Source organism: Populus alba, chromosome 5, assembly GCF_005239225.2.
Source record: "Populus alba chromosome 5, ASM523922v2, whole genome shotgun sequence".
NCBI lineage: Eukaryota > Viridiplantae > Streptophyta > Magnoliopsida > Malpighiales > Salicaceae > Populus > Populus alba.
The window spans coordinates 1,071,661-1,093,834 of NC_133288.1; the positions used below are offsets into that span (position 1 = coordinate 1,071,661).

The 22,174-nt window shown below is 35.7% G+C and overlaps 1 protein-coding gene across 1 annotated transcript; it reads left to right on the top strand.

Annotated features, from left to right (window-relative positions):
- The first annotated feature begins 592 nt into the window (after positions 1–592).
- Positions 593–1,322, top strand: LOC140955584 (uncharacterized). The gene is made up of 3 exons (XM_073409183.1): positions 593–732; positions 849–953; positions 1,026–1,322. The coding sequence occupies exons 1-3, from the start codon at positions 706–708 to the stop codon at positions 1,320–1,322; spliced, it is 429 nt and encodes a 142-aa protein (XP_073265284.1). The 5' UTR covers positions 593–705.
- The last annotated feature ends 20,852 nt before the right edge of the window (positions 1,323–22,174 follow it).

The following is a 22,174-nucleotide window of genomic DNA, read 5'->3' on the forward strand; positions in this document are numbered from 1 at the left end:
CCGCAAGCTTGAAAATAATTGCTTTGCATAATAAGCATAGTAAGCGAAGTTAGAGGTATGTCTAAAGCCATGAGTGACTAGCTAGATGTCTCAATTTTGTGAGTCAACCGAAACTAAATTATTTTTTAAAAAAGTCAAGCATCGGCTTACACGACATTTTATGCTTTAATTATGACGTGTAAAGAAAGACGTTTATGATTAAGCCTGAATAGAAATCCATAAAAAAATCCAACACATTAGACATAAAACCTGATAAAAATAATTGTAATTTTAAATTTAATTTTTAAATTATACTTAAATTTTATCATATAATTTTACAGGCTCGGTCATCCACCACATAAATTTTCTCAAATCAGATGCAAAAGATTTTGTTTTTGTTATTTGAATTAATTTTTTATTTTAGTTATTTTTCACACTTAATTTTGAATTCTTTTAATTAGATCGGTTTTAAACTTTTATATCAACAATTGGAGTAGTGGTTTAAGATTAGATTATTTAATTATACAAAATTCCAAGAAATTACCAGGCTGATAGTATTGCATGTAATCAGAAACTACCTAGACTTGTGATCCAAAAAACCCGGCACAGGCTCCATATTTCAAGAGAGAATAAAAGAGCAGAACAATATGTTCATGCTGGGTTTGGCAGGTTCATGCTGGGTTTGGCAGGCAAGGAACACCATTCCCAGCAGTGGAACATAGACCCATGGAGCCAGGGTGTACTCAAAACCTGGTAAATCATTAAGTTGATATATGCAATGCAAAACTTTGTCAATTACAATTTCTTCTGTCTGTTTTTCTTCCTGTTCTGCTAATACTTGCTTTTCACTTTCTTCTCTTTCTCCATAGGTTAGTGCTGAAGTTCGAGGTAAAGTTGACGGAGCCTTCGACTCAGGCCTTTTAATGACTGCAACTGTTAATGGGAAGATTTTCAGAGGGGTCTTGTTTTCACCTGTAAGCTCCTCATTACTTCCCTCATTTGCAGTATATTTCGAACTCGTATTGAAACCTAATTTTATCTATCAGGCACCTGGTTTCGTATCGAGAGGGGCAATTCTAGCTCAAAATCATGCATCACCAGCAACTCAAATCCCCATTGTTCATCAATTTCCAAACTCCAATCATACTGATACCTTGAAGCCTTCTCATCATCCAACAACATTCTCAGGACAAGAATCCAGTCATAGTTCTCGACAAACTCAAGTGACCAGAACATATCCGGTAATCAGAGCTGCTCCATCATTAGCCGAAGAATCAAATCCAAGAAGTGATCTTCAAGGTGTGGTTCTAACACTAGGGCTTTGTTTGTTTCAAGGAAAATGAATTCCCGGAATTCATTTTCCTCACTTTCCCATGTTTGGTGACTATCAGAAAAATAAGTCAAAGGAAAACCAATTCCTTCCAATTCCAGTCAACTTAAACTTTCCCTTTCCCCGTAGGAAAGTGTTTTCCTTCTGATAAAGAAAGGAAAACACTTTCCTTAGCGGACGCTGCCAATGAATTTTAATTAACAGCTACAGTAGCATCGCATTTTAATTCACTGCTACAGTAGCAGCAAATTAAAATGCAATGCTACTGTAGCAGCGACTTATAATTCACTGCTGTAGCATTGAATTATAATTCGCTGCTACTGTAGCAGTTAATTAAAATGCAAAGAGTTGTTTATTTTATTTAAATAATGGGTTTTTGATTAAATCAAAGTTTAATTAAGTCTTCAAACTCAATTAAATTCTTGATTTCATTAATTAAAATAATCTAAAATTTAATTAAATTAATTCTCCAATTAAACCCTTGATTTAATTAATTAAACTAGTCAAAAGTTTAATTAAATCTTTAAACTTCCAATCATGTTGCCCTTAACCTAAATTTTAATTCATCCTTCATTTATTTTATTTTTATTTTTCATCATCTTTTTTTTTAAATAATAAAAATAAAAAGATCAAAATTGGGTTATGACAATTGTAAGTGATTAAATATTTTATATTAAATATTTTATATATATTAGATAAACTTGAAAAAAAAATTAATTCATTAATAAATTATTTTCCAGTTCATTTTCCATAACACAACCAAACACTGGAAAGTGTTTTCCAGTTCATTTTCCATAACACTACCAAACATCGGAAAATACTTTCCCGGAATTCACTTTCCAGGAATTCATTTTTCCCGGAATTCACTTTCCAAAAAGAAACCACTTTCCTGCAAACAAACGGAGCCTAGGAGGACCTGCAAGTGGTCATGCATGACCAATCTGAAGTTCAAATGTGTGGTAATTAATTCCATTTCGCCTTGTATATCTAAACTAATTTTCCCATTTTATGATGGTGATAAAATTCAGGCTTAAAGAGTTGGGCAATTTGGCTAGTCTGAACTCCAAGCCGGTCTTTTGTGCTAACCATCAGGGCAATTGTAAGTTTTCTGTAATATTAAGAGCTTAAGTGACACATTTTGATCTGGATCTCAGTCTACTCAGTGTTCAGTAATGATTCAATGATATCTACAGATGTTGGAAGTTTGTATATACCTGCTTAATTAAATTGTTGATAAATTCTAAATGTTTTCAATAGCGAAGTAATGTTTTCTAAAAGTTTGTATATACCGGTCAATGTTTTCAAGCCCAGTTCTATTTATTCATATTAGAGTCTATATTTTGGATTAAATATTTTGACGAGTTTGTTTTAAAGGGTTATAAAATCAAACAATTATGTGATTTCTCTTCATCTTATTATATTATTTTTTTATGTAATTAAGCAAATTATAAAAATTATAAAAATGTAAGATCGTTGCGTTTCTTTATAAAATTAGTTTCAAGCGATTTAAAATGAGATTTTTAGAGAATTCTTTGGTTTTTTATATAAAAAAAAAACCATATAAATTTCAAGTGATTACTTAAATTTTTTGTTAACTAAAAATGAATAAAAATTGTAATATTGCTATGATAGAGATGAGACTAGCTTGAGAGGAGCCTCGAAGGTTGAGGACTTTCATGAACTTTTTTCAAAAAAACCTAGAATCCGAGTGGGTCCCAAGGAGTACAAGATTTTAATTGGTTGGATAAAGACATGGATCCCACTATGCACCTTGGAAATGTAAGAACACGGCACCCACGCATCTCGTGCGATACTGTCCTAAAACCCCCACGGAGAGAAAGAGAGAGGGTAAAAAGAGTCACTATCAACCGTCTGATCTGTCCCCGCGTCATGATTTTTGATTGAAGATGATTTATAAAATTTTACTTATTGTCACTGCCTGTCTTATCATTTCAGAAATGACCCCTATCCTCTCCTTGTGACTGCGTCATCCATGAAAAATTAAGGGTAAATTGTATTTTAAGCAGTGGCGTAGCCACGTAGGAGTAAAAGGGGGCAATCCCTCAATTGTTTTTTAAAATATTTGACCTGTACTGACCCATCAAGGATAAAGAAAAGACGAAAAATCTAAAGTATTTTTACTGTACATATTTAAATGCAATTTCTTTGAAATTAGAGGAATCTGATACGGAATATATTAGAATATTATTATAATAATATGGTGAGGGGTTGATACATAGTTATTATTGTTGACTTGTGTCTTAATATAATAAATAATATATATAATATATATGCAACACCCCAGCTCATTTTTCATTTCCTCAAACCTTTTTTTTTTTCTGCTAACTATTCAAGAGCTTTTTTACTATTTTTTAGTTGCTCTCTTCCTTATAGAAAATTTTTTTTCAAGTCAATTAGGCAACTTTAAGTAACAAATTTTCATTTTTTTTATTTGTTTTATTATTTAATTTTAATTTTATTTTTTATAATTAGTTATTGAAAATGTTAGGGTTTATAATAATTTAGAGGTTTTGATATATATAATATTTTGAATCAAATAAAAATAAATGGTAGTGGATTAGATTGCAAGATTTTGAACAATAGGTATTTATTTGATTGTTTTGAATTAATTAAAGATTATATCATTTCTAATTGAATTAGCTATGATATGAAACTAAATTTTTTCACGAGATGAACAAGCAAATATTCAAATTGTTGTCAACAAGTAAAGATTGATATTTACAGAATTAAAATTATTTTAGCTTGATATTGGTCTGTTTTATGATGTTAATTTCCTTTTTATGATTAAATAATTCATATTTTATTTTTTATTTTTTTCCGTCAAACAATTTGTGTTTTGTTGGAGAAGAATTAACACGTGCCTACAAGCCTGATTTTAATCAGTGCATGTTGGTTTTTTTCTTAAAAAAAGAAAAGAAAAAAACAGTTTTTTTCTTTAAAAATGATTTGTCATGATAAATTTTGACTATCAATCATGATCCATATTCATGCATTATATATAGCATGCTACATAGTAATGGGGTGTGAAATGAATTTTGATGAATTAATGTGTATTTTACTATGAATTTTATATGAAAAATTTATAATTATTATGTAACTCAACTGAATTTTGTTATTATAAAAAAAAAAAAAACAATTATAATGTAAGTTTTTTTTATTTTAAAAGCATTTTTAAATTAATTTTGTTTTATATGAGTTAATATATTTATTTTGAATTGATTTTTAATGCATGTAATATAATATAATATTTGTTAATAATTTGCCCCCTCATTTATAAAACTCTGACTCCGCCACTGATTTTAAACCCTATATATTCATTAAAATTACACTTTGATCCCTATACTTTTCCATTTCACCTCTCACGCATGCCTCCTAGGAGTTCCTATACGGTCCTTGAAGAATGAAGACCCACCATCATTTTCTCTCACTTTTTTTCATGTCCTTTCTTATCTAGTCTTTTCTCTCAAATCCCCATGATATTATCCCAGCAAAAAAGCTTTAAATATTAGGAAAAAGATATTTAAATTAAAATATGGCCCATTATTATGTTCTGTTTGATAGAGAGAAGAATGGATTTTACGTGGAAATAAAATCGAAAGGTTGTATGAATTCCATCGTTTGGGAAATGGGAGTGAAATTAAGGAAGAAAAATTCCCGTAAGGACCAACTAATCTTTGTCTCTACAAAACTACAGAAAATTGAGAGGAAATTGCAAATGAAATTTAATGATAAGTTGTATCATATGTTATTACTCTAATTTTATTTAATATCTTTTTAATACATGCTATTCTTGATCTAAAAATCAACCTTTCATCCTCTATTTGATTTCATAATAATTTGTTTTAACTATATTTTCGTAATTATAAATCAACTAGATTTTTGATTTTCGTGATGATAAATGTCTACAGTGTTTGTTTTGCTCCTTAAAAGGGCTACTGCTAGGGGTGAGCAAAACCGGTTCGGTTCGGTTTTTATCTAAAAAACTAACCAAAATCAAATTTTTAAAAACTTAAAAATTCAAACCGAAACCGAACCGAAACCGGTTCAAACCGATCGTTTTCGGTTCGGTTCGGTTCGGTTTTTTTTAACAGAAAAACCGGAAAAACCAGTTTTATTGTTTTTTTGGGCTTTTTTGGGTTTTTTTGGGCTTTCTGAAGGGTTTTCTGATGGGCTTTCTAATAGGCTTATAATTAATGTAAATATTATATAATTTTGTTTACAAAATTCTATAATATATTTAATATTTTTTTGTCACTAACTATTAATTTATATTAAATTATTAGTGCTAATATTGTGTTTAATATGTTTCAAGTCTTTCTAATATTTGTGTTTTGGAGTTTGGACTCCTCATGCATCAAAGTTTAAATAACACACACCAAATTAAAATTAAAATTACAAAACATTGCCTTCAAAAGGACTTAAAAAAACAAACAACAAATAACATTGCCATAAAAAATAAAACACTTCATGCAAAAAATATAAATCTTCATTGTGCACATCATCACAATCAAAAAGCACATCAAGATTGTTGTAACTCATTTTTGGGTCCCCACAAAAAAAATAATAAATAGCCAAAAGAGGTTAGAAAAATAACAGGAGGCATGAAGCGCCCAGAAAATGGTCAGAAAAATTAGTCAAGGAGGTTAAAAATACAAAGATGGAGTTTGACAATATATTCTTGAATGATGAGAGCCCTGGTGGATAAGAAAATTTGATTTTTTGAGGAGAAAAGTCCAAATTTGGATGTTTATGGACTTAATTGGATTTTTCATTAAATTTATAGGGGATTTGATTGCAAGAAAATTGATTTTTAAGTCAATTTGGGCTTTAATTAGAAGAAATTTAAGTTCTGGGTCCAAAATATATTTTTAGGAATTTATTAGGTCAAATCAAGGGCTTAATTGCATGAATATTGAAGTTTAAGAGCCAATTAGGGGCTTAATTGTGAAAATCCGAAACCAGGGACCAATTTGGAAAAGGCACGAAGATAGAGGGGGCTGTATTGAATTGATTCAGGGGCCTAATTGAAGAAATTGGAAGTTTATTGATCAATTGAGGGCTGAATTGCATAAATCAGAGGCCAAGGACCAAAGTGAAAAAGGCGGCCAACTATGGGGGCGGGGACCGAAATTGGTAGGGATGCAATTGAAATAAACAAAATATAATTGAGGGCTGATTTGAAATTTGGCGCATTCTGGCGCCATTTTTAAATGAAACGGCGCGTTTTCTCCAAAACGACGCCGTTTCATACATAAACAAAAAAAGAAGAAGAAGGACCGAACGGTGCCGTTTTGAACGGTACAGTTCCCCTTTCTTCTTCCCCCCGAACGTGCAGCATGGGAAGAAATCTTGTTTAATCGTCCGGTGCCCCTCTCTCCTCGCGTGCGCTGACAAAACCGGAAGCTCATACACCTCGAACGACGCGAAGCCAGGAGAGTCACGCCTTGATCAGCCACGCTCGCCGACCAGCCGACCGACGTTGTCCCGCTCCCCACGCTGCCCTGCTCAACCCATGCAGCCCCGCGCCCTTTGCCCCCTATAAATGAGGGGGGAGACCTGAGAGTGCCAAGCATTTGTTGTACCAAGTATTATACAACACAAATTTAGATTAACCATTTAACAAGCAAGGTATTAAGAATTAGTAAGATGAAAAGATAAGACAGGTTAATATTAAACATTAAGGTTCATATTGAGTTTATACCATACTTGTTCTTACACCATTAGTGTAACCTTTTCACCTTGACATAATAAACTTAGCCAAACATAATGAAGAAGAGAAACATAAATAAACAAAACAAGAACATAAATAAAATACAAGTTAACTAAGGAAAGGAAAGGAAATGAAAAGCATAAACAAGAAATTAATGAAAGCAAAACTTAAGGATTACAAAAATATAAAGAGAGAAAATAAAGAGCATGAACTTGATCTGAACAACCAAAACCCCTAAATACATGGCAAATGCCTCCTTTTATAGGCCAAAATTCGGAATTATTGCTTTGATGACTCATTGTTGAGTGGGTGGCCAACTTTTGACTTAGTGAAAATCCTTATCATCTTGTCTAAATAAAACAAAAATGCTAGCATCAGAACTGGGTCCACTTGAAAGCATGAAAGTTGTAGGAAATTGACTCAGCTTTCCAGGAAAAAAAAGTGGAGGTGATATGGACCAAACACTGAACAATATTTGGGCTGCAGGACAGATTCGGACTTCTTAGATCTTGAAAACGACCTTCTTAGATCTTGATGTCCAAATGAAAGTTGTAGGCCTATGTCTTATCAAATCTCTGTAAAACTTTCAGATCATTTGGAAATCTAGAACTCGAGACATGACCCAATTACCGAACAGTGTTCCGGTTTGGACTGCACCAACATCTCTTTTCTAAGCTTCACCCTTCTTTATCTTCAAAATTTCAGTAGTTGAATTCATCAATCAATCCTTTGATTTATGTGATATGCCTGCATTTAAGATGAACATTTACCATATATTAGGGTAATTTATAATATTAGACTTGTTATTATAAAACATGCTTTAGTTAAGGAGTTATTGATACTTTAAGTGCAAAATGATGATATAAACCCTTGATAAACATGCACTTTTAAGTACTAATCATTATGTATCTTATTTGCATTAAGATTAATAATGTTAAACTCATCGCGCATCACTTGTGCATCACATCTTCATCACGCATTTTTGTTTTTACATTATCATATGCATTCCAGATCGTGAAACATAGGTCCCACGTCCAGAGCAAGGTTGTTAAAATCGCGTTTTGACTCGTAAAATCGTTCGATTTTACGAGTCAAAACATGCTTTACGTGCTGAATCGTTTGAAAAAATCGAAAATGAGTGAAATCGGGTTGAAATTGGGTAAAATCGTTAAAATCGGGTAAAATCGTGAAAAATCGTGATTTCAGGGCCGATTTCACGATTTTAACAAAATGCATGCACTGAAGTAAAATTCTCCCCCGTGCTCCAGCTGTCCGGCGCCTATTGGTTGTCTCATCCACAATTGACGACGACGACGCCTCCACCTCGATCGAGCTCCCTTTATTTTCACCATTCAGCTCCAACTCAAGCGCATCAAAATCATGGTCCACATCACCAGCTCCATCATCATAAGTACGCAACAAACCATCATACGTTAACCCTTTCTCCCCTTCAATAAACTCTCCCCTTTCTCCCCTTCAATAAACTCCCCTTCAATTTATTTATTATTTTATTTTCTGGCTGATTATTAATTAAATAAATGGAGTGGATTAATGAGGGCGGTAAGGTCATTAAAACTATTTAATAAGAATTACTTTAAAAAAAATTAATTGAAAATATAATAAAATAATATTTTTTTATTTTTAATATTATTACATTAAAATATTTAAAAAAACCAAAAACTTTAATTTAAAACAAAATAAAAATTTAAAAATTTAATTTTTTAAAAATATTTTTAAAACATGAAACAAACACTTTAACTAATATTGTGAAATTTGACTCAGAATCTCAATTGATTTAAATTTAAAAAATAATAGAAAAAAAATATAATTAATTGAGTTAAAATGTAATTTTTAATCTATTAATTTTTTTTATAAATCATATTAACCTAATATTATTTCAATTTCGCTCGAGTTTTATGGTACAAATTGGTGAAGAGTGTGTATCACACTTGACAGTATTTTAAAAGGCTTGAAATATTTATGAATTTTTATTTGAAACATGTTTTTTAATGTGCTTGAACTATGTATGAATTTTTATTTGAAACATGAATTTTTTTTAATGTATTTCAAAATTCCTTACGATTTTACGATTTTACGATCCGATTTTGTGAAGGGCTTTCCGTTTCGTTCTAAAATCGTGATTTTAACAACCTTGGTCCAGAGTCCACCACACCCAGTTCAGATTAAGGATGGAGAATGAAGAAAGAACTCACTTAGAGTCACATTATCAGACCGAGTTGGAATCCGTGAAAAACAAAGTTGCTCGGCTGACCGACCTACTCGAGCAACTTCTAAGAGCTAAGAATGGGGAGGGAACGTCAGCACAACCACCTGAAGGAGCGCCAGCAGCTCACATCCCACAAACATCTCAAAACCAGGGGGCAAACTCGGCCAATGAACAACATTTTGTACCTATCACCCCTATCCAGCCAACTCATCCTTCAATCACTGTTGACTTAACAACGGAGGGAATCCCAGATAATAGGTCTCCCAATTTGATGGACCAAGATAAGCTATTTGCCTTGGAAGAAAGATTAAGGGCAGTTGAGGGTAATGACTGGTTTGACCCTATACGAGCAGCTGAAGTATGTCTGGTACCAAACATCGTGGTGCCAAAAGATTTCAGGATACCAGAGTTCATTAAGTACACTGGCTTGGAATGCCCGAACACTCACCTTCGATCCTACTGTAATAAAATGGCGGAAGTAATCCGCAATGATAAATTGCTAATCTATTTCTTTCAGGATAGCCTCGCAAGGTCTGCTTTTAGCTGGTACATGAGGTTAGATAGTGTCAGGATCAGGAGCTGGAGAGACTTGGTGGAGGCTTTCCTTAAGCAGTACAAGTTTAACATGGAAATCGCTCCTGATCGAACAAGTCTAATGTCACTGGAGAAAAGGAGCCAAGAGTTGGTAAGGGCTTATGCATAAAGATGGAGGGATGAGGCAATGCATGTCCAACCCCCTTTAATAGAAACAGAGATGGTATCTTTGTTTGCCAATACCTTCAAGGCACCATATTATGAGCATTTAATGGGTAGCTCAGCTCAACATTTCTATGATGCTGTACGAATAGCGGAAAGAATAGAGCAAGGGATTAAAGCTGGACGCATAATTGAGCCATTGGAGACAAATGGAAGGTCTCGTTAACAACTTTGAAGATGGGTCCAATGGCAAGATAACGGATTCATATAACCCAAAAATACCTACCTCTCATGTGGCCCACAAAAACTTTAACAAAACTTTTTTCCCTAATCGAGCAAATAACCAGTCAAACAACCAAAACAACCACCAAATACCAAACACAAGATACATTTCAGAACAACTACCGCCATTACCCATGCCTTTGAAGGACATGTATGCCAAACTACTGAGCATTGGACAAATAGCTCATATCCCTACATTACCACTACAGCCACCATTCCCAATTTGGTATAAGCCCGAGTTGACTTGCGAGTACCATGCTGGTATTCCCAGGCATTGTCTTGAAACGTGCTACGCTTTCAAGAAAAAGTTATTGGAACTCATCAAGATATGATGGGTGTCATTTGAAGACACACCCAATATCAATTCAAATCCATTGCCTGGTCATGACAAAAGTAATAGGGGATAAAGGGTTGGAAAACCTTGGTCAAGAATCGTCAATAATGAAGAAGGTGAGATCGAAGGAGAAGACAAGGAAACGCAAGTGGGGAAGGAAGATGAAGCATTGCCACGGTTGACTTTCCACGCACTAGAAGAAGTTTCAGAATGGGTTGACCTAAGAACTTCTCGTAGTTTTCAAAATGTAAAACAACTTTATTTGCCTTAGCATGTTTTTGTCATTACTTTTGTCATTGCTTTTATTTTCTCTAGTTGACAATCAAGGCTCATGATGTCAGCTAGATTTTGTGTTTGTCTTTGAGCTCACTTTTTTTTTAATTGATGAGATTATGCACTTTTTAAACAAAGTTGGGTGGTTACAAAGAAAGTATCATAAATCGATCAAAGATGAAATTAAAAAAAAAAAGCTACCCTTGAAATACAACCTTACCTCTGGATAACATAATGAATTGATAAATCACCTGTAATTTTCTTTCAAGATAAAAATAGAGTTTATCAATCCTAACAATGTGCATTTTGAAATAGTTAGCGTTGGTGATCCCGTTTGAGCCAGAATGATTTTTTTCTTTATAAAAACTCGGACTAGGATCACACTCCACACTGGGGGCAATAAAAGATATTTCCTGAAAAGTTTTACATGTTTTCAAAACGGGATGAGGGCCCATAGATTCAAAAAAGGTAAAGCATTTGACAAAAGCATGACAAAGAGGCAATGACAAGTCATACATTTTGAGAAAAAAGGCTACTTGTAAAAAGTCGAAGACTTCTTCCCCAAGATATGATAGGAGGCAACACGAGAGATGAATCCAGCATATGACTTCACGAGCAAGCTCATGTTAAGAGGGAGTCTCATGAACTAGAAGAAGAGGATGGGGCCTATGTTTCAAAACTAGGTACGAATGCATGCATGGCATCTAATAATAAATCATTGCATATATGTTTTTTTGGATCGTTACAGGAGGAGACCTTAGTGCATTCCAACAAGCTTGTGGATGAAGAAAGAATCATTAAGTTGATTCTAGAACAACAAGAAGAGAAGATAATATTTTTCAAAACATGCCAGCAGGAAGAACGACATCGATAGCAATCGGTAAAAGGGAATCGCCAGATGGGATTCCAAGTTGTTTGGTTAAAGGAGATCGCCAGAAGGGATCTCATATTTCAGCTTTGGTTAAAAGGAATCGCTAGATGGGATTCCAAGTTGTTTGAGATCGCCAAAAAGGATCTCGTATTTCGATATTCATCAATGGAGGTTGCCAGAAGGGACCTCATATTTCAGCTTTGAATAAAAAGAATCGCCAGATGGGATTCCAAGTTGTTTGAGATCGCCAGAAGGGATCTCGTATTTCGATATTTATCAATGGAGGTCGCCAGAAGGGACCTTATATTTCAGCTTTGAATAAAAGGAATCGCCAGATGGGATTCCAAGTTGTTTGAGATCGCCAGAAGGGATCTCGTATTTCGATATTCATTAATGGAGGTCGCTAGAAGGGACCTCATATTTCAGCTTTGAATAAAAGGAATCGCCAGATGGGATTCCAAGTTGTTTAAGATCGCCATAAGGGATCTCGTATTTCGATATTCATCAATGGAGGTCGCCAGAAGGGACCCCATATTTCAGCTTTTGTTAAAAGGAATCGCCAGATGGGATTCCAAGTTGTTTGGTTCAAGGAGATCGCTAGAAGGGATCTCGTATTTCGATGGAGGTCGCCAGAAGGGACCTTATATTTCAGCTTTGATTAAAAGGAATCGCTAGATGGGATTCCAAGTTGTTTGAGATCGCCAAAAGGGATCTCGTATTTCGATATTCATCAATGGAGGTCGCTAGAAGGGACCTCATATTTCAGTTTGAATAAAAGGGGATTGCCAGATGGGATTCCAAGATGTTTGAGATCGCCAGAAGGGATCTCGTATTTTGATATTGGTCAGAGGGGGTCGCCCGATGGGACCTCATATTTCATATGGTTAAAAGGAATTGCCAGATGGGATTCCAAGTTGATTAAAGGAGATCGCCAAAAGGGATCTCGTATTTCGCTATTTGTCAAAGGAGGTCGCCAGATGGGACCTCATATTTCATGTTTGGTTAAAAGGAATCGCTAGATGGGATTCCAAGATTTTTTGTTAGAGGAGATCGCCTGAAGAGATCTTGTATTTCGATATTGGTCAAAGGAGGTCGCTAGATGGGACCTCGTATTTCATTTTGATTAAACAGAAGAATGAGCATGTTCAGATCAACTAGGGGCAATGTCGTTCAAAGACAATCCATGACCTAGTGCACTTCGACAACAATTGATGAGTAACGTTGCACTAGAAGGATATTTTCATATCTTCATTTTGGTTTATCATCTTCAAAATGGCTATGACTTTTAATCGATGTTATCACATAGTTGCATGTGAACGAATGCGGGAAGGATGCACCCACCGAGACTGACTGTGGGACCATTTGTTTTGAAGCTTAAATGCACACTTCGCCGCATGAATATGGGTGATAAAATGGATCATTGATGATGCCAACGCATTTCTTTTTACGACCTGATTTGACAAGCTGAAAGGAATCCATAGAGAAGAACATCAAGCTTACAATGATGAGTTTTTTACTGCAAAGCATGATATCCATGTCTAGATGACTTGGTTGTTCCGTGAAGGTTGGTGACCATATATGCTTGAATGGTGTTTCAACCGAAGGCAAGTTCATGACCAATTAACAATCTTGATGGGGTGTTGACATGATGCACACAATCAATCAAAGGATAATTCTCAGAAGAATCCAAGAGAGAAAATTCTTCATGATGAATCAAGCAACACCACACTTGGGGGCATTGTCAAACTTGATAAGCGATTCGAGCAGTAATTGTTGAAGACAGCCCGGGATGGGCACTGCATTTACAGCTGAATAATGGCCAGTACATGAATGAGTCAATGCATCGGAAGAACAAAGAAAGCTTTTGGATGCAAACAAGGGCACCCTATGACGATGGAGCATCAAAGAGGGGGGGCCCTATATTTCAAATCAGGTAAGGATGCATGCATATCATCTAACCTAAAAAAAAAACCCAGTTGCACATATTTTTGAATTGTTACAGGAAATTCCTTAATGAGGTCCAGCAAGATGGTGGAAAAAGATAGAAGCATTGTGGTGATGATAATAAAGAATCGGTTTTGATCATGGAATAAAAAAAAGATGGGATGAACCCTACCATTAGGAAAATCCCAAGGAAATGAAAAGATCAACCTTGCAATCAGGAAACCTCGAGTTGTCAATCCTTGCAGTCAGAAAACACTGAGTTTTCAAACCCTATGATTGGGAATTATCAGGAAGCACCAAGTTTTCCAGCCCTTCTTCTGTCATCCCCTCAGGACTTCGCCAGGTAAGTCCTATTTTTCACACTTGTCATATCACATCTTCCAACTTGTGTAGGTCACCCATTACAATGAGACCGTACTTCTTCATATTTTTTCCATCTGGGTAGGTCGCCCATCATAATAAGACCGTTTTTCACATTTTTTCCATCTGGGTAGGTCACCCATTACAATGAGACCACATTTCATATTTTTTTCACTTTAGGTAGGTCACCCATTACAATGAGACCGCACTTCACATTCTTTCTATTTGGGTAGGTCGCCCATCACAACGAGACCGCTTTTTCATATTTTTTCCATCCGGGTAGGTCACCCATTACAATAAGACCACATTTCATATTTTTTCCATTTTTTTGGGAAGGTCACCCATTATAATAAGACCACACTTCACATTCTTTCTACTTGGGTAGGTCGCCCATCACAACGAGACCGCTTCTTTATATTCTTTCCATCAGGGTAGGTCACCCATCATAATGAGACCATTTTTTTTCATATTCTTTCCACCTGGGTAGGTCACCCATTATAATGAGACCGTTTTTTACACATTCTTTTGTTCTGGTTAAATGAGGTCGCCAGATGAGATCTCATGTAGCTTTGGTTAAAGGGAATCGCCAAATGGGATTTTAGGTTAACCGAGTTACACATATTTCGTTCCAATTGAATGAGGTCACCAGATGGGATCTCATGTAGCTTTGGTTAAAGGGAATCACCAGATGGGATTTCAGGTTAACCGAGTTACACATATTTCTGTTCCAGTTGAATGAGGTCGCTAGATGGGATCTCATGTAGCTTTGGTTAAAGGGAATCGCCAGATGGGATTTCAGGTTAACCGAGTCACACAGTATTTTCGTTCCAGTTGAATGAGGTCGCCAGATGGGATCTCATGTAGCTTTGGTTAAAGGGAATCGCCAGATGGGATTTCAAGTTAATCGAGTTACACATATTTCATTCCAATTGAATGAGGTCGCCAGATGGGATCTCATGTAGCTTTGGTTAAAGGGAATCGCCAGATGGGATTTCAGGTTAACCGAGCTACACACAGTTTTTAGTTCCAGTAATGAGGTCGCCAGATGGGATCTCATGTAGCTTTGGTTAAAGGGAATCGCCAGATGGGATTTCAGGTTAACCGAGCCACACATATTTTCATTCCAGTTGAATGAGGTCGCCAGATGGGATCTCATGTAGCTTTGGTTAAAGGGAATCGCCATATGGGATTTCAGGTTAACCGAGTTACGCATATTTCGTTCCAATCGAATGAGGTTTCCAGATGGGATCTCATGTAGCTTTGGTTAAAGGGAATCGCCAGATGAGATTTCAGGTTAACCAAGTTACACAATATTTTCGTTCCAGTTAGATCGCTAGATGGGATCTCAGGTAAACCCAATTAAAAGGGCAGGTCGCCCCTGAAAATAGACCAGTGTGAGAGTGTGGGCCAGTCGCCCGTGAAAATAGACCAGTGTGAGAGTGTGGGTCGGTCGCCAGTGAAAATAGACCAGAGTGAGTATGGGTGGGTAGGTCGCCCGTGAAAATAGACCAATGTGAGAGTGTGGGTCGGTCGCCCGTGAAAATAGACCAGAGTGAGTATGGGTGGGCAGGTCGCCCGTGAAAATAGACCAGTGTGAGTGTGTGGGCCGGTCGCCCCTGAAAATAGACCACTTTGAGTATGTGTGGGCAGGTCGCCCGTGAAAATAGATCAGTGTGATTGTGTAGGCAGGTCGCCTAAGATAATGAAATCATTTTCCTTTTGTTTTCTTTACAAAGCTTACTATGCAAAATTTTGAGGATTTTCGCTTCGTAAGCATTGTAAAGAGGGGGCATCTGTTGCTACCCAATTTTTGACCCATGTTTTTGATATATTTTCAAAAAATTCCAAAAAATAGAGAAAAACAAAGAAAATCCAAAAAATATGTTTTTAATATATTTTCGTCATTTTAGCATTTTCAACGTCGTCTAAAAAAGAATTTAAATTTTTTAAAAGATTTTCAAACGCGTTCGACTTTTCACGCGTCAGTTTTAAAATCATTGATTTACCTCATTGAGTCGACGTTGATATTGCTCGTTTTCAAAAAATACAAAAAAAATAAGAAAAATCAAAATTTACAAAAAAGAAAGAAGTTGAGGGACCAAGTTGAAAAACCTAGCAACATTTTGCCTATAAATACTGGTTTCCTCAACACATTCTTGGGGGGGCTAATTTTGGAAACACAAAAAAAATACAACAAAAAACCCTAAACCACAAAAAAAACCCTAAAAAACCCAATCACAGCCGCCTCCCCCACCTTTTGTTTTTTTTTCGACCACCGGATTCCACCCTCTTCTTCCCCGGCCATTCCTTTCTCCCTCATTCCCCGTAGCTCTTGGCCAGCAACGACTCCTTCCCCCCTTTGATTTGGTTTCCTCTTCTTTGAACCTGCAGCCTATTCCTTTTCTTCCCTTCAAAGCCGCCCCCTCAATCTTCAACATGACAACCCCTTCTTCATCTCAGAACCACAAAACCCTCTCTCCCTCTCGGCCGCTCTATTTTTTCCAGCCAAAGCCAGCCAACAAAAAGCCACCGTCCCATTTCATTGTCCCTCTCAGACCGACCTCCATTGTTTACCCATTTCCTTTCGCCCTCAGCATCAGCGTCTCCTCTCACCGCCGAACACAGCGACACCGCCTCCAAGCCACAGCCGCCAGCCATCACAGGCCGTTACCACCGATAGGGGTGAAGACCATCCAGCGCCCACAGACCCATCAACACCGAAGCCCCCCGGTTCCTGGCAGCATCTTCTTCATCGGTCTTTCTCAACAGCAAAACAACCAAATTAGCAGCACCCACGGAGCCATCAGCGCCGTCCACAACGTCAGCCACGGCAGCACCGCCCGATCTGCCACCTGAAGCAGAGGAGAAGAAGAAGAAACACATAACAGATCTGTAGAAGAAGCAGATCCGAAGCCAAGAAAGAAGACGGGAGAAGATCTGAAGAAGAAGAAGGAAAACAGATCCGTGAAGTAAAGAAAATTAAAAACGACTGCTTGTGTTTGGCTTTGCAGGTGACATTTCCCACCGCCGGCGAGAAAGAAGGGAGGAACACGTTTTCAGACCCCCTCTTGCTGCTGGATTTTTACGGAGGCGCGTCAACCCACACGCCGCCAGTGACAGTGGCGCGTAGAGGAGACGCGCCACCACTGTTTTCAGCCCTAGAATCCTGCGAACACTGTTCTCGTGGCTGCACTGTCCCTGATTCTATTTTTAGGGTTATTTTATAATTTTAATGTAATTTTTGTTTAGTTAATGTTTTAAATTTGTAATTTGTAATGTGATGTACAAAAAAAAAAAAAAAAAAAAAAGGAAAAGAAAAGAAAAGAAACAAAAATAGTGAAAGTGTATGTGTTGTTTTTTGTATTTGTTTTATGAATGTTTTATTTTTTTATATATATTTTTTATGATAAATTTGCATATATTAAAGAAGAATTTAATATTTTGATCGGATCACGGTTAAGAATTATTAACTTATATGTAAGTGATATTTCTAATTTCCGATGAAAAGACAATTATTAAAACTTCTTTAACACATCAAATTCGCGAAGCAGCTTACCTCAGGTAGGGTGCGTTAGGGGTGCTAATACCTTCCTTAACCACAACCAGTCCCTTACCCGCGAGTCTCTGACAAGACTAGTACATCCGGTTTCCTAGTAGCCTTCAATAAATTACTAGGTGGTGACTCCAATGAACCAATCAAAGCAAACACAATAACAACGAGAAAGTTCGCCAGCCCGATGCCGCGCGCGGATTTTTTCGACGTGCGACAAAGATGATAAGAACATTGCACTTTGATTCCATGACACCATTGACATCAAAACCTGAAAATCAAGATCTAAGATTATAACATGATAAAATAAATTAGAATATGTAAAAATAAAAAGTAGTTTTTTACCATCAAACTTTTGGACTAATTATCATCCGTTACTAAATGTAACTTTCCATCAAATTCTACAAAATAAAAAATTAAACATGTTAGATGATTGCAAACAATTTAATTAATAAATTACAAAATAAAATGTGCAAGTTTATAAAAAAAAAATTACCTGACTCAAGGTTTTCATATGTTTCAAGATCATTTATCAAGCTTCTAATATCAGTTGAAATTGATCCATGATGTAACCAATTTTGACAACAAATGAGTGCTTGAACAGTTGCTGGAGATAGAGAACTTTGAAATTGATCAAGTACACGACCACCTGTGCTAAATGCTGATTCAGAAGCCACTGTGGATATAGGAATAGCTAGAACATGTTGTGCAACATTTGAAAGTGTCTTATATTTCAAAGCATTATTTTTCCACCAACCCAAAATATCTAACTTATCATCATTAGGATCCTCACAACCCTCAATCAAATACCTATCAACCTCATTTTTATTTTCCACACTATCCTCCTTTTGCAAATGTCTTTTGAATCGAGCCAAAGTATTAACATCTACCTTCACAACATCAATAACATCAACATCCTGTTTATGCCTATTATTATCCACCACTTCATCAATTTTCAAATAAAACTCATAGAAGCTCACCAAAGTATCTTTCACCTTATTTGTTAGCAATTGTGCTTTGTCATGATCATACAAATCACCAAAACAAAATTTCACATATTTCAACTTCAAACGTGGATCTAAAACATTAGCCACATATAATAAAAAATTCTGATTTACTTCACAACCCCAATACTTCTCAAACTTTAACATCATATTCATCGCCATTCCACTTAAAATACTATCTTTACTTTTACACAATTGCAACAAATTTGTATGCATGTAAATCAATTCATTGAAGAAAGAATTTGATGTGACATGCAATGAGCCAGAAAATCTCAATGTAACCATATAAAAGATCGTTAAGAACTTGATCAAAGTTCTTGCATTTTCTCAATCCTCCAAACTAGGTGGCCCTATGTTTTTTTTATTCCCCTTTGAATCAACCTCCAAAAAGTAACTCATATACCTAGGTTCTTTTTCACCTAACCTCACAAACACCTTTTCAAACTTTTCAGCAGCTTCTAGCATAAGATAAGTTGAATTCCATCGAGTTGCAACATCTAAACACAATGATTTCTTACACTCTATATGCAATTTTTCAGCCCACTTCTTAAATGCAAGATGCCTTGATGGTGAAGATCTCACAAACCTAATGGCATTTCGAATCTTAACAACTGAAAAATTAATCTCTTTCAAGTCATCACACACAATGAGGTTTACAATGTGTGCACAACATCTAACATGTAAGTGCTCATTTGACAATATATTAGTTGGCCAATCTTTCATCACATTCTTTAAATATGAAATGGTCACATTATTAGAACTTGCATTGTCTAATGTAATAGTCAACAGTTTATCAATCCCTCACTCCAACAAACAATTCTCAATAACTTGGCCAATTGTCTCACCCATATGATTGGAAACTTGACAAAAATTATGAATTCTTTTATGCAAATTCCAGTCATTATCAATCCAATGAGATGTTAAACACATATAATTAATATTCTGGATTGATGTCCATGTATCTGTTGTTAAGCACAATCGTTGATCCCTAAGAGCTATCCTCAATCTATCCTTCTCTTCAACATAAAGTTTCAAACAATCTCTCATAATTGTAAAACGAGAAGGAATGTCAAATCTAGGTTGCATAGTCCTAGCAAACAATTTAAATCCCCGACCCTCCACAAAATTAAAAGGCAACTCATCAATTATAACCATCTTTGCTAGTGCTTGTCTACATTCATCATAATTATAACCTATTGCCTTAAGACTTCCCACATTTTGTTCTCCCAATTCACCCTTAGGTTCTAACACCAATACCTTTTGTTTCTTATCAACCACAAAAGGAAACTTCTTGCATATTTTTAAATGACTCCACATATTACTTGTGCCATTAACAACAGTGTGACATGCATAATGTTTTCCACAATAATTACATTAAGCTCTAGGGGCTTTAGGATCAACATCAAGTTTTGTAAAATGATCCCAAATTTGTGGCTTTTTTCTATCTTCAACATTTCTTTTTCTAGATGCAAGGACTTGAGGTTGTTTACCTTTTGTATCTGTGGTGGATCCTACATTGGTTGATTCTGTGTTAGCTTTTGAAGTTGGAGAAGTGGTTGATGTTGGTGTAGTGCCCGTGGATGAAGCATTTTGAATTTGAGTAGTTTCCATCTGTTATTACATAATAAAAACATGTTAAAAACCCATAATTTATAATAGATTTAAATGTACTAAAATTCAAAGAAATTATCAAACTAATAGAAACTTAAATGTCAGGCCAAAATAATAAAATGGAAAGTAATATCAGCCAAAACATCTGCCAAGCTTACATTCACTGCCAATCTAAGTTCACTACCAACCAACCCTAAGTTGACTGCTAACCAATCCTAAGTTCATTGCCTAAGTTCACTGCCATCGGCCAACCATCAAATTGTCCTTAAAATTCTGATTGACAGTCTATTTCGAGATGCAATAAGAACAGATTTACATCCTATATTATAAAAGCAACAGATTCTTAGTCATAGAAAATTAGAAACCAGTTTTGAAGAAAATCCTAACAATGTGTGTGAACAATGAAATATGCTGTCAAACATAACCAATTTCACAACATCTATATCTTTTTCTTCAAACCAACATCAAAACAAAAGAGGAAATCACACAATGTTTTTTCATAACTTGAACTGTAAACAACATCATGAAGAAAATAACATCTACCTTAAAAAATAACAAAGATGGCAACCAGAAAAATCTAATAGCAGTTTCATTGTTTCAATGCTGTGAAGAGACATATGATGATAAATCAACACACAATCAGGAAACAGCAACAAAAAGAAAAATATTATGCAACTCCCAGATCTAATACACCCTAATTTCAAAGAAAAAAAAATACACATAAAACAAAGTAACGCTGCAGCAACAAACTACCCAAAATGATTGACATAGAACAGGGAAACAAAATACAAAAACAAACTAAAAGAACAAAGAAACTAAATAAAAAGGAAAAATAAAAATAAAAACAGAGATTGACAGAAAAAAGAATTCATACCTGTGCGAGTAAGGACACAGTTCAATTTTGGGTGTGAAAGGCAACTTGAGGCAGCAACATAACAGACTTTATGCCATAAAACACAGAGTTGATGGTCTCAAACCAGCCCGCAGGTTAATCATGTTTTCCCTTCAAACACAGAGTTTGTTTTTTCATCACACAACAAGAAAAGATGGCAGGGTAGCACAATTTGAAAAAATAATAGGAAAAATGACATAGTTATAAAAATCAACAAAAAATACACATAATGCTCAAACATTGATTTTTTGTAAGGATATACCAACAAATACACAAAATCACAAAGCATATGTCACAAAAAAAAAAAATAGAGATTGACAGGAAAAAAAAATTCATACTTGGTGTGAGTTGGGATGCGATTCAGGTTCGGGTGTGAAAGAGGGAGAGACTGGTTTGCTGGAGGGTGGTGTGTGTCGCGCGACTCGTGGCCGTGTGGGAGAGGGATGAGGCTGACTGGTTAGGTTGTTTGTTTTGAAGATGAAGAAGGTATGGGAGAGCCAGAGAGGGATATGGATGAAGAATCAAAGATGGATTAACTTGATTTTGTTACAGAGTGAGTGAGAGTGTGGATTGTGAGGTGCGGCTGTGAGGATTGAGGGAGTGGCTGCAAGGTGAAGGAGTCGCTGGAGAGTAAGAGGAGAGCATCTAGGGTTAATTAGGTTTTAGAAATTAGAAAGTGTTTTTTTTTTTTTTCGTATTTATAGTACCCCTTAAACCGAACCGGTTCGGTTCGGTTGGGGTTTTTCCGGTTTCCGGTTTCGTAAACCGAAACCGAACTGAAACCGAAAATTTTAACAATAAAAATAATCTGTTTAATCGGTTTTTTTTTTCGGTTTGGTTTTTTTGGTTGTTTTTTTTCTTGGTTTTTTTGCTCACCCCTAGCTACTGCTACGAGCTAGAAAGTCAAAGACAGGTTCTGTTGATTTTGTCATGTTTGACTGAGCTTTCCGCTCTCATACAATCAGCTGACTGGATCTACTGGTATCAATAGTAATTAAGTTGCATGCATTCTCTTTCATGGTTTCTTTATCAGGATAATTAAGGAATAAATTACTAGTCCATAAATTATTTTTCTAATAAGACAGGACGA